The sequence below is a fragment of the Falco naumanni genome, chromosome 3, assembly GCF_017639655.2.
Source record: "Falco naumanni isolate bFalNau1 chromosome 3, bFalNau1.pat, whole genome shotgun sequence".
NCBI lineage: Eukaryota > Metazoa > Chordata > Aves > Falconiformes > Falconidae > Falco > Falco naumanni.
This window is the reverse complement of record NC_054056.1, coordinates 19,616,283-19,629,445: the sequence shown is the minus strand read 5'-3', so window position 1 is coordinate 19,629,445 and position 13,163 is coordinate 19,616,283. Positions and strand designations below refer to the sequence as shown.

General features: G+C 48.5%; 1 protein-coding gene across 2 annotated transcripts in view; it reads left to right on the top strand.

The window, feature by feature from the left end:
- Window positions 1-654: 654 nt before the first annotated feature.
- SALL3 (spalt like transcription factor 3) overlaps window positions 655-13,163 on the top strand; it is a 24,476-nt gene continuing 11,967 nt past the window's right edge. For both annotated transcript variants that reach the window (XM_040588647.1, XM_040588646.1), the window contains exon 1: window positions 655-2,412. In XM_040588647.1, coding sequence (XP_040444581.1) covers window positions 2,334-2,412 — 79 coding nt within the window. In that variant the 5' untranslated portion in view covers window positions 655-2,333. The remainder of the gene's footprint in view (window positions 2,413-13,163) is intronic.

Genomic DNA, 13,163 nt, shown 5'->3' with positions numbered 1-13,163 from the left:
AAATAAAAATAAAGAAATTTAACAATTAACAATTAAAAATTAAATATTTTTTAAAATATAAATAAGAAGCAAGTAATATTTTTTTAAAAAATGAAAAATAAAAAATTTTAAAATAAACAATAAAAACCGCCAGCAGGGAGGGTGGCAGGGGCCGCTGGCGGAGTCCCCCGCCCCCGCAGCACACCGGACGGTGCGCGCAGCGCGGGCCCTTGCGCGGTGCAGCGCGGCGCGGCGGCGATCGGCGACGGCGGGTACATCCTAGCGGCGGCTGCCCGCCATGGGAGCGCGGCGGGGGCGGCGGGGCCGGCGGCGCGGAGCGGAGCGGCAACTTGCGGCGGAGACCGGAGCGCCGGGGCTGCTGCGCGGCTGCGGAACCGCCCGCCTCCCCGGGGGCCGGACGGGGCGGGAGGGGACGCGGGGCGGCGGGACGGGGCGGGGAGGCTCAGCCCGGCTCCCCGGCAACTTGTAATGCGATCGAGAGGGGAAAGCGCGGCGGGGGGGGAGGCTCTCCCTCCCCCCCTCCCCACCCACCCCCCCTCTTACTTTTACAAAAAACGGGGGGGCCTGGCAGAAAAGCGGCTGTTGGGAAAGGGCGTGCGGAGAGGGAGGCTCGGCGGCGGCGGGGAGCGGAGCGGGCTGCGGGCTGGGGGCAGCCCCGGCGGCAGCCCCGGCGGCGCGGCGGGAGGCGGAGGAGGAGGAGGAGAGTAGGAGGAGCCGCCGTCTGACCCGCACCGCTCCCAAACTTGAAAGTTTATCTGCCCGAAAGCGAGAGCGGCCGCGGGGCGCGCACCGCTCCTCCGCACGGAGCGCAGCACCGAGCGGCGCAGCCGCCGCGCAGGGAGCGGCCGCCGGCGCGCTGCGAGCGAGGCGAGGGAGGGAAGGGGGGGTCACCCCTGCGACAACACCCCCCGCCACCCCCCACCCCCCCAAATCTGCCAGAGGATCGATACTGTTTGCTGGAGACCGAGGACTTGCTCATCGGCGCACACGCGGGACCGCTGTCATTAGCTAACGGGGCGCCGGCGGCCCGGGGGGGCCGAGAGTGGCACCAAAAGTCACTGCAACCTGGGCGAGAGGGGGAGAGAGAAAAAAAAAAACTTCCTACCAATGGACAACAGGAAGTGACCACCACCAGCGGGGAGGCTCTGCTCGGAGGGAGAAGCTGCAAGACAAAGGAGGAAGGAGAGGTGAAAGGGAAAACTGCCCGAGGTCCGCGGCGTGTGCGTGCGTGCGGCTCCGGGAGCAGGGAACAAAAGTCACCCGGGAAGGGGAGACAGAGAGCGGCGGGGAAGGCGGGATGGAGGACGGGTTAAAGGCAGGCGTGTGAAGATCAAGGGAGAGAAGAGCAAAGCAACGCACACGGGCACCGAACAGCAAAGGACCACGGAAAAAGCGTACACAAAAGTTTCTTTTCCTCCCGGGGAGAAATTACTCACACGCACACAGAAATCAGATGCCTTGCAGATCAACTTCTGGGGAAAGAGACCAAGAGAGAAGAGGACGCAGAGTGATGTGAAGAAAGAAAGAAGGGACACGGACACACACACACACACACAAAACCGCCGGAAAAGAAAGCAAAAAGCAGCGCAAAAGAAACTGAGAGCCGGGGGGGAAGAGAGAAAGACAGACAGAAAAGCGAAGATCGTGACCTCCCCCAGCAAGTGAACCTTGCACATATGTTGTGTAAAGTGTGTGCAAAACAGAGCCCTCCTGCGCGGTGCGTGTGTGTCGCTGCCGCCGCCGCTGCTGCCGCCGCCGCGGTCGGTGCCTCTCGCAGGCGGCGCTGCCGGTGCCGGGGAGACGCATCATTTGGCGGAGCGAAGCGGCTAATTGCGGAGCCCCGTCCTTCATTTACATATGCAGCCTGAGTCCGCTGGAGCCGCGCCAATCCGCGCTCGCCCCCAGCACCATTAATCGCCATGCATTATTCACAATCATAATTACAGAGCCCCATGCGCGCTCCGCGCAGCCGCCCCAGCCCGCCGCGCACTCCCCGCCGCACCGCGCACACCCCGCCCGGCTAATCCCCCACTCGCTCACCCACTCACCCGCTCACCCACTCACTCCCAGTTTGGTTGGCTGGTTAGCCTGGCCTTTTTTTTTTTTTTCCGTGTCTTTCTCTCTCTCTCTCTCTTTTTTTTTTTTTTTTTTTGTTGTTGTTTGCTTGGTTGGTTGCCTTTTCTGTTGTTGTTTGGTTTGTTTTGCAACTCGACTTTTATTTGCGAACAGTTATTTCCAGCCCCATTCCCTCGTTCCCAATTCCTCCCCCCTTCCCACCTCCGCGTCGCTGATGCCACTGCAAAAAGCAGAGTCAAGACGGCTCAGTTAGCAGCATGTCTCGTCGAAAGCAAGCGAAACCCCAGCATCTCAAGTCGGACGAAGAGCTGCAAGCGGAGGTAGTTTCTGAGCACGGTAAGGGCTCCCGCGCCGCGTTCTCCTTCTCTCTTCTTTTGTGAGCGCGTTTCGGCCGAGCTAGGTGGGTTTACGGTGATGGTGAGCAGGGGAGCGCGATCGCTCTGCAGCGGGAGAATGGGAATTAGAGCAGCTGGGGGAGAGGCAGCGGAACTGAGAAGTTCGCAGTTTAGCCAAGTTTCTGCCGCCCACCCCCCGGCTCCGCGGCCCTCCCCGTACCCCCGCCTGGCCTCACCAGCGCGGTGCCGCGGCGGGGCTCGGCGGCCCGGCCCTCCCGCGCTGGGCTCGGGCGGCTGCGGGAGCGGGAGCGGGCACCGGGCGCAGCGCCTGCCGCCGCCTCCCGCCGCTGCGCTCCCCCCCGGCTTTCCGGGTACCTCTTTTTTCCTGCGCACGCAAACACACACACACCGGTGCGGACAGGAGCCATGTTCCCCTCGCCCCGCTGGCAGCGAAGTTGGGGCGGCCGGGATGCCCTTGCCCAGGGCTGCGGGCTCCGGGGCCGGGGGGGGGTCCCCAGCTCCGGGGGTGATCCCGGGGCAGCCCCGCCGCGGCCGATGCCAGAGGCCGCCCCCGCGGGCAGCCCGGCGCAGGCTGGGGGGGCTTTGCCTGGGCCGCTGCCCCCGCTTGTCCCGGCGGCGCGGGGGGGCCGTTGCTCGGCAGCGGGGAGGGAACCCCGAAGGCCGCAGGCGGAGGACCCGGGGGCCGCGGGCAGGGCGCCCCGGGGGCTGCGGAGCTCATTGCATTATCTGCGAGGAGGTTGAGCTCTTCGGCCGCACCACCCCCACCCACCCCCGCCTTTCCCCCCCGGCCTCCTGGCTGTGCTGCGGGGTGGCCGGTCCCGGGGGGCTCGGGGCGCCCCCGGCGGGCGCTGCCGGCGCTGGGGGGGGCTCGCCCATCCGCCATTCCCCGCGCCCTCCCCGCACGCAGGCACGCGCACGCTTCGCTTTTATGCATCTGGGTGCCCAGGCTGCTGGTGAACAAGTGTCCAGAGCGGCGAGGCTGCGGGCTGCGGTCACTCCTGTCTCCACTGTGCTGTATTTTTTTCGAGAGGAGGGCTGCAGGGGTTTTTTTCCTTCCTTTTTTTTTTTTTAATTTTTTAAAAATTATTTTCCTTAGTAGCCCTTGGCATTGCAGCCTGTAAAAGCACGCCACACCCCACGCGCACTTTCCTGGGCTAAGTTGAGAGCTTCCACTTGAAAGTTTTTCTTTTCCTCTGTGCAGAGAGCCCACTGCTCGCCCAGCTGCTCGCCTGGCCGAGTGGGAGCCCCAGGTTCGCTGCTTGCGGTGTAGGCCCTGGCTCTGCTGTTCTCTGCCCCCTCTCCCTCCCTTCGGAAAGAAAGAAAAACCCCATTTCTGCTTCAAACCCAGAATGACTTCCAGGGTGCATCCGTGGGGAGAGCCAGGCAGCGAAGTTGCAGCCCGAGGAGGATTTTGACTATTGTATCTGAACTTTACAGCCCTGAAGCTTAAGGCAGCGTGAATCCACTTCATCAGGTTAAAACATCTGTCAGACTGGCAAATCGTTCGGCCTCCTGCTCCTTCCCAGGGCGTTTGGGGAGCCAGGGAGGGAGTCCCACCCTGGCCAGGGCTGCTAAGGGGGCTACTGCCACCGCTCCGGGAAAAGCCACTGGGGTGCTCACAACAGCAGGCACAGGGAAACGCTCCCGTGTGTCACAGCCGAGGAGCACAGCGGGGCATTTGCAAAAAAAAATATTTTTTTTTCTTAGGAAATGGTGGTCGCATAAAATAATTGAATATAGGCAAACAGATGAGAATTAGAATTTTATTATGTCAACAACATTTGTTGAGCCCAGCCTGTGTTGGGGTGGGTGCTAGGACTAAGAATTGATCACTGGCATTATAAACTTTTACATGCTCTGAATCCATTTCAGCTCAGAAAAATAAAACGCTGCTACTTCATTATGACACTCCTGGCAAGTCAATAAATTTAAAAAAATTGTTAAACTAGGTTTTTGTTTTGTTTTGTGAATCTTATCTATGTAGCCATGTCACCCGAGATTAGAACAAGAGATATGCTAAAAAGAAACGCTTGCATATGGTGGGTAGATTAAGGACAAAGAATCTTTTTGTCATGGAAATGGTTTTTTTTTTTCCCCTTTTTGGGGGGGTTTTGTTTTGTTTACTTCATCACATAGAATTTCTCACACTTGGTTTGTTTTGTATTGCCCTCAATGACTACATGATCAAATGAATGGATTTATTTCTGCCGAATGAGAAAGACAGTCTTTCCATCAAAAGGACTACATTGCATCCCAGTGAGGAATTTTAAAGCGTTATTATTGTGGTCCCTGAATAGCACAAAATCGGCTTTCACAGCAGCCCTAAAATGCAACAATGTAAATACTTTTCAGCCTTAGAAGGCCGTTATCAAAATGTGCTATGTTTCCTTTTATTAAAACATATTTTAATTAATAGAGTGAAACCCTGCATAGTTAACAATTAACAAGCCAAAGTAGTGCTGTTGGGTTTGCACTTTCATTTGGGAAATGTGAGTAAGGTGGAGGCAGGACACACGAGCAGAGGAGCTATCTGGTGCACTGTGGTGTGGTGTAAATCATTTACACATTATATTAGGAAGCCTAACGATTGCTATACTGAAAGCAGTTTTATAGGCCAGATATAATGACCGCTCCAGATCTCGTGAATTAAAGCACTTCTTGTCAAGTCAGTGCTCTTCGTTTCTGTTCAGGGCTGGAATCAAGATATTGCTACAGTTCCTGAGCGCATTTTGCAACAGGCCAAAAATAGTTTGCAGGGTGCCAGGGTATTTGTCGTTTCCAGAAGGCGAGCTGTTCCAGCAGTGGTGCCTGCTGCTCAGAGCCTTTTCACTGATGTGGCTGTTTTATCTTCAGAGGTGGAACTTGTTGTTAACGTGAGATTAAGCAGGCGAAGCTGATTATTTATTTAATGAAATCGCATTTAATATCGCCTCAAAATAGATTGTATTAAGCAAAGCTTTTAAAAATGAGCGTCCCATGAAGGTGGCCCTTGGAGCCCAGAGGCGGCCGGCGCAGCGGGGAGCAGGGGCACGGCCAGTGTTAGGCCGCATTTTAAGTCGCCTGGTCTCGCCATAACTTTGGTGCTAACGTGGGCCCAGAAGTTTTAGAATCAGAGCAAATGATTTTATAGCCAGCTTGGGCTACAGCATCACACAACTGCCTTCAAACAGGGCAGTGTCATGGGGGTGAGAAACTGTGGGAAATCTGATGATAATTAGCAATGTCATCAGCTACAGATTTACATTCAGAATCGTTTGAAATTATTTGTCAGAAGTATAATGCTAAAAATGTATTTTGTAATAATTTCAAAAGGAAGTGTTAACAAACAGCTGGCCATGATATATTGCTTGAATAATTGCACTGTTGAAGAGTGAACAAAAGATACCTATTTAAAAAAAAACCCACACTTTGAGATTACTAAATTAGAAGATATGATGGAAATCATTTAAAACCAGCAGCAGCAGGACTCAGATGACTGCCTGTAGAACACAATAATCTCGTTTTCCCAGTAAATGTAAAGCATTGTAATAGCTGGAATTACATTTCTAATACACTTGCCTAATTCAACAGATTACAAATGAATCAGAATTATAGATATAATGCACATACTTGAACTCCAATTAATATTTATGTTAAACCACAGATACAGGGTTTGTGTTTTTAAAGTAGGGATAATAAAAGGGTTTTTTTGTAGTGCTGAGAAGTGATTCTTAAGAGTGTGCAAGTGAGGTTCTGGTAAGGGTGGTGACAGATGATGCTTTGGACTTTTTCATGCGAAGTTTCTGGCAAAGATGCATTGTTGTTTAGTCGGAGGTGGAAGGGATATCTTGTAGTGAACTGTGTAATGACAGTTTTCTAATGTGCCTTTTACAATCATTTCTTTAAGCATTGGACCTGCTCCCCACCCCCACTTTTAAGTGCATGCAGCATAGTTTAAACTAATGGATCTTTTTCATTCTGATGGAGTGGGATTGGGCTGTGCAGTTTTGAGCAGCTCGTGACGGCACTCGGTTATTCTCCTGGAGCATGTACACAGCACACATGCTCGCTCCAGCAGCAGTGCGGCTCTTGTGGAGCAGCCAGCTTCGTCTGAGCATAAAAACACATTTTGGAGGGACATTCCTACGTGCAAAACAGAGGTTATTGCATATCGGTTAGACGCTATTGCTTTTAAAACTTGAGAAGTCACAAGCAGCTGTCAGTAAACATAAAACTTGGGTGATTTTTGCAAATGTTTGTTCTGAGGCCATTGCAAGAGAAGGCTTTTTGTTTTGAAAAATAAAGGCCAAAGTAAGTATTGCTATAAATTGCCCCTTTGATAAGAAACGGCAATTGAAACTTTATATCAATAGTTCTGCTCTTATGGTAGAGGCTTAACATTCAAACTATGTAACATCTGTATTTGTATAATTTTTAAAATACTACATTTTGAACTGTGTTAGCAGTAGGAAAACATTTGGAATAATAAGGAAAGTACAACAATTAGCTGATGTGCTGGTGTCTGTGTAACAGTGAAAGCAGCCAAAACTGGGTCAGATTTTACCTGGTGGTGCTGATCCCGAGGAAGCCTCACCACCTCCGAGGTGGGCACGAGGGCTCCTCATCTGGGGTGGCAGGGAGGAAATTTTGAAGGTGGTGGTTTAAATTCTTTGTAATGAAGCTATTAATATGCATACACTCAGCTGCTGAAAATGACTTTTCCATCCCTAAGAAAGAGGAAAAGCTACAATTCAAAAAATGGGTGGCATTTAAAAAGAAAAGAGTAAAAATAAACAAATTAGTAATGAGTATTAGTGCCATTTCTGAAAAATAGTTTGATCTTGGGAAGATTTTGTGCATATCTTTCCTTTATTTGATTTGTTGACTGCCAAGCCAGGACAAGCATATCTGTTGACTATCCATCAGTCAGGACATGAGTCAATCACTTTTGCTGATAATAAACCAGGTCTGGCATGGCATTAAAATAGTTGAGGACTGACATGTTTCCCCAAATAGAGCATGTAAAACTAATTTCTTTAATAATACTGCATTTGTAAGATGAGTAATTTGAAATACTTATTTTTCAGAGAAAGCATGAGTAAATGTAGTTCCAGCAGTGTGTTTTTATTGAGCTGTACATTTAAATGTAAAGGGCCAGAATGCTGTTTTCTTCACCCTCTTAAAATTTCCCACTAAATGTAGTGAAGGTTTTCCATTAACAAAAAAATAGAGAATTTAGCTCAAAATAGATTTTCAGGAGCTGGTTCAGTTACAGTGCTGTTGGACATGGAGTACATTTCTTCTTATCAAGGAAAACCCTTCAGAATTGGGAAAGCCAGAAAAATAATTGTTGAAAAAGGTGATAGAAAACTATCATGAAACACAGTTAAAAATTGTGTTGCTTTTAAGCTGAAAAGTGGTGGGCTGAAGAGTGGGGTCTTTAGTATTTCCTTGCTGTAGTTGGGGTACACCAAGTGAGCACACATGAACAACGGTTATTATGGGGTAGGCAAGAGATTTAAGCGAAATCTCTAAAAAGAGCCCTTCTGAAGTGGTGATTGCCTGTCTGTAATACTGATGTCTTCCCCCCCCCAAAAAAAAAAAAAATTTGGACCCTATCACTAGTTGAAAAGGAAACACCAAAAACATTCCAAACTTTTGACACAGAGAGCGAGGCACCCCAAAATATTTGGGAAGGCTGTTGACCTCCTCCAGGAGCTGCTGGCCAGGGTGGGTGCTGCAGGGATGGATGCTGCAGGGATGGGTGCTGCGGGGATGGGTGCTGCGCGGTGGGTGCTGTGCGGGTGGGCGCTGCCCTGCGCGGCCGCGCAGCGGGCTGCTGCAGGAGCTCAGCCTGCAGCCGGGAGAAGGTGGGGGCGCAGAGTGCCAGCAAGCTTCCTCTGGATCTCCCCGAGGGTGGGTAGTTAGGAGTGCTCTGACAAGGCTTGCTGATTTAACCTTTGCCTGCTTTGCCCTGCCAGGGGTGGCCACTAGATGTCAAGCTCATAATACAATTAGTACATCTGTGCAGTTGACCTTGGCAGCACGGCTTACCACTGTTCTGTTAAGTGTTAACACTGAATTTGAGTGTTAACTAGAGATCCCTCGGAGTTTGCTACATGCTGTACAGCTTATCAAATGCCCATCTAGTTCAGCACAAGTGTTTACAGTTCTTCAAGAAGGAAAAAGGTTTCCTTTTGTGAAGCCCAGCATCTTGAGCTGCTTAATTAACCCTGCAGGTGCCAGGGTTTTTTTCCAGTTATTCAAAACTGACTTGCTGTTCAGTGTTTCAGGAGATACCTTCTGCTTGTGCCGTTTGATAATTTTATTTTATGATTTTGTTGATGCAGTAAAGTCACCAAAGCTGCAGATGGTGAAAGCTAACAAATTTGTTTAGATCTTTACGTGCTTTGCTATCCTGTGCAATGCAGCAGTAGACAAGAACGGTAAATGAGCAAAACGACTGAGCTGCCCAACTGGTGTTGAACCACGCTGGGTTTGCTCTTCCAAGCGCTCCTTGCATGTAAGTAATTTTACTCAAAGTAGTGGTGCCATTGAGGCCAGTACTTGTAAGTTGAGTTTTGAGATGCCGAGGAGATGCAGGACTGGTCCTCACCTTGGCTTCGCTTGCTGTGAGCCCCCAAGCACAGAGCTGTTAGCGTCTCTGTGGTGGTTCAGAGTGGCTGGCTTCATTCTGCAGGGTGTTACAGTTGCGTAGTTTAAGGTGTAGTTAATTATATACTTTTCCAAATAGGAAAGGTATGCAGAATCTAGTGCTCTGCTGCTTTCATCCAGTCTATTTGTTTTGGTTTGGTTTTTTTTCAGTGTCTTTTTCATACCAGCTGTGTTAAAAGCATTGAACTAGTTTGGGGTTTTTTTAGGATTCCAAATAAAACTTGTTGCATTCCAAATAAACTTGGTTCTTGCAGACATCAGCATATTGGTACACAAATTCTATGCAAGCCGAAATTAATGTATACATGCTGTAACAGCCAACCGAGTAGCAGTTTATATGGTTGTGAAAAACATAACGCAGGTCTTATTTAATATGATACCTTGTGCAGATATTCCAAACAATTTGTGAGGCTTGCATCTGTTCCACATCTGCGTACACGTAGAAAGGTGCCAGTGTTTGAGATAACAAAGTGCTTCACTGCACAGATTAGAAACTGCAAATGTTTTCAGCAGAATACAGTTCGTGCCTGTGCCACAGGTGGCTGTTACTTAACAAATTCTGAGATTTAGGCTACTGAACAGCTCAGACCCAGCATGCCAGGTCAGTCCTAGGTTTTGCATAGCAAGAGTGCCCTCCACTGTTCACATCCACACTAACAGCTTCTGTGGTCTGAGAAAAAGGACAGAAAATTTTTCTTTTGAGTCTGGAATTTCTTCTACATTGTTAAACACAGTAGGGGTCTCTATTTGTCTCCTCCTGTTTCACAGCTTGGGCTCAGTATGTGATAATTCATCTTTTTTTTATGGGATTCAAAGCTATCATAAAGAGTTAAAAAGAATTAATTTGCAAGAAAATAAACGTGTTCTAACAATTTAAGAAAACTTTCTTTAAAAGCTCCACCAATTGTAAGAGATGATAAAGCTAAGGAAAAAGTAATACTGTTCTTCTCAAGGATCAATACGTTGCTACAAGGCTACTGTTTCCAAATGAGTATAATTTTGAAAACAAATTTATGAGTGTTTTAAAATATATTTTCTTATTTTATTTCAATTGAGCTCAGGCAAAAATAAGTTTGTGTATTCTGATGATAGTAGTAAATAATTGTCCTGTATCGGTGCACCATGCTCAGAGTTTTATTTATAACATTGGTTGTTTAAATAGATAAAAATGCTGTGAGTTGCACTTTGAAATTATTATTGGATTTGCATGTGAGAGCATTTTGTACATCTGTCTTCATAGTTAGCAGACATTTTATCTTTAGCATCAGCTAATGTTAACAAACACAGTTTTTTCTGAAACTTCTTCCCAGTTTGTACACTGCTGCTCAGTGAAAGATCAGTGGGGTGGGTTTTTATTCCTGAGATTCCCACATGTAGAAAATATTGTCTCAATTATGCAGCTCTGAACACAGGAGTAATAGTAATTCATACAACATTTTTCTATGCTTTCCTTATTATTACTGCATAGAGCCCAAAAAGAAGCTTCAGAAAATATTCTGCTCACGCATTTGTTGGATTCCTTTACATTGCTTGAATGCTTCAGGAAGGAATCAGCAACATGAAATAGATGAAAGCCTAGAAAATGTTGGTTCTCTTACCTGGTTTTACTCAAGTGTCTTATGAATCATACGTAATTTGGGGGCTCTGTGACACAGAGTAACAAAATACAACAAAATACTCAATTGTCAGGGAACATTTGATTGCAGTAGTCCTCATTTAATATAATTGAAAAGGTGCTTTTCAGGCCATTCACGTGTACAGAACTACAAGTGATTTAAGTTGAGACAAAATCAAAAGATTCTGGAGCAAAGATGAAACCCGGTGTTTGATTGGGGCTTTTGCGGGGCTGGAAGCAGCTAGCCCTAGTGAAGGGGGCCTTTCACAGACAGCATGCGTTTTCAGAATTAACCTGACTAGAATGCGATGTTTAATTTCAGTCTGTGTCGCAGAAGTAGATGGCAGCGTTTTGGAAGCATCCATTCACTGTATTTTCCCTTGCACATCATGCAAGAGGCTTTCCTCTCACACAGGGCACAGACATATGCCTGCGATAAAAATTCAGAATTAGTAAAGCTGGGTTGAAAAATCCTGCATGCGTGAGGTCAGAAGCTGTGGCAATTTTTTTCTCAGCTCTACACGTTGACCGGGGGACCTGCGGCACCCTTTGAGCCCTCTCCCTTCCTCAGGTATGCGAGGAAGCAGGCCATCCCCATCCTCCCTGCAGCCATGCACTGCTCCAGCTGGGGATGCCTTGGGGCCGGTGAGCTTGGTAAAGGGGGCAGAGCAAAGCCTCGGGGTGCCAGCCCCCGTACCCCCCTCACCTTGGGGTGCCAGGCCCCGACATCCCCCTTGCCTCAGGTTGCCAGCCCCCTGTACACCCATTGCGTCGGGGTGCCAGCCCCCGTACCCCCCTCGCCAAGCCAGCAGAGCACCTGAGCAGCCTCGGGCAGCTCCAGCCCAAAATGACTTTCTCAAAATCGCTGCGTTTGTGTTTCTGTGGGCTGATCGTAGGGCCAGAGCCCAGCGATGCCCAGCGCCAGAGCGCTGCTGGGGCCCCTGCAGCTCCACCGGTTGGTACCCGCTGAGTCCCCTGCCCCGGGTACCGCCTGAGAGATGCTGCTGCCGTTTTTCACCTGTTTTCATAGGGTAAGCTTTACGTGCTGTAATTCATCTTGTATCCCGTAGCAGCCTCAGATTAGTCTGTTAGCTGTTAGACTACTAATGAGAAAAAGAAAATAACTGAGAGGTTATTAGTGGCTGAGATCCTGACTGCTTGACAAAACTCCTATTCAACACCTTTTGTGTAACTAAGAACTGCAAAATTCAGCCCATGTCTATAAGATTAAGCAAGTGCTCGATTAATTCCGGAAAAGTCCCTGCAAATTTTTACTGCACCACATCCTCACTCTAAGAATAAAATTTATTATTTCTCTTCAGGAAAATGAAAAGATTAAATTCTTCAGTACATGGTGGATTTAAGCACGTCATAGTTTATCAGAAAACGAAGCAAACTGTAAATCGTAAGGAAGTATGCAAAAGGCTGTGTTTTCCTGTAATTGGTATATGCTGTAACTAAACCCAAAAAATAATTTTTAGGTTAATATTTTAACCTTTAATGTTTTTAATAATCTGGAGTAACTACAAAATTTTGGTATTGCTTTCTGTCACTCATAAAGTGATCGAGTTTTCCCAAACAACAAAAATACCCTTTTGTGGGGAGGCGTATGCTTTCAGGCTTTACTCCCTGTTGAAGCCGGTGAAGACTTACACTTCAAAAGCAACAGCAGATACAGTACCCTGGTGCTTCCGTATTAATAAGTTCTACTGACAGGGATGTTAAAAACCTTATTTGTGAAATACTAGGGCAATGTCCGTTTCTCCAACGCACATTTATAGACATTAAAAAATATTCAGCCGTTTTTATTCTCAGTCTTGCTTTTTCCCCTGTGGAGTGCTTCTCTGGGGCAGGACCTCAGGGGTGCTGTTTGTGTGACTGGTTCCTACTCTCTCGCTCCCATTCATTTCGGTGGTGGTTCCCAGTGCGAGTAAAGGCTGCTTCTCTGGGTAGGAGTCGTTGGACTGAGGCCCTGGTCTGTCGCTCTGCGAAGCATCTTAGTGGCCCCAGCGTGCTGTGCAGGGAGTGTACTGTCACCATCACCGATGGCAAAACAGCGCTTCCCTCAGTGCCGCCTGTGTCACCTGCTTGCTTACCAGGGCAGGGAGGTGCAGCTTTCAGAGAGATTGAACTTGTTTGTTTTCTTAAGAAATGCCAAAATCGTTTATCCTACATGGAAAATACTATGGTGAGGTTCTTTTTGTGCCTGCTTTGAAGTTGATGTGGGGGAACAAAAAAGCCGTAATGGCTCTAAAATATTTTTCAACAGCAGTCCTTGACTATTTCAAGACAGATGCAGAGCTGAATGAACTTAGATTGGTCGTTTGAAAAGTGTGCTCCCTGGGTTTGGGGCTTGGGAGCGGAGGGCAGGAGGGATACAGACCCAAGTGGCAGGTGACCCTCAGCTGGGCACAGGCTGGTGCCCCTGCAGTAGCACGAACGGGCACGTGTTCCCGTGAGAG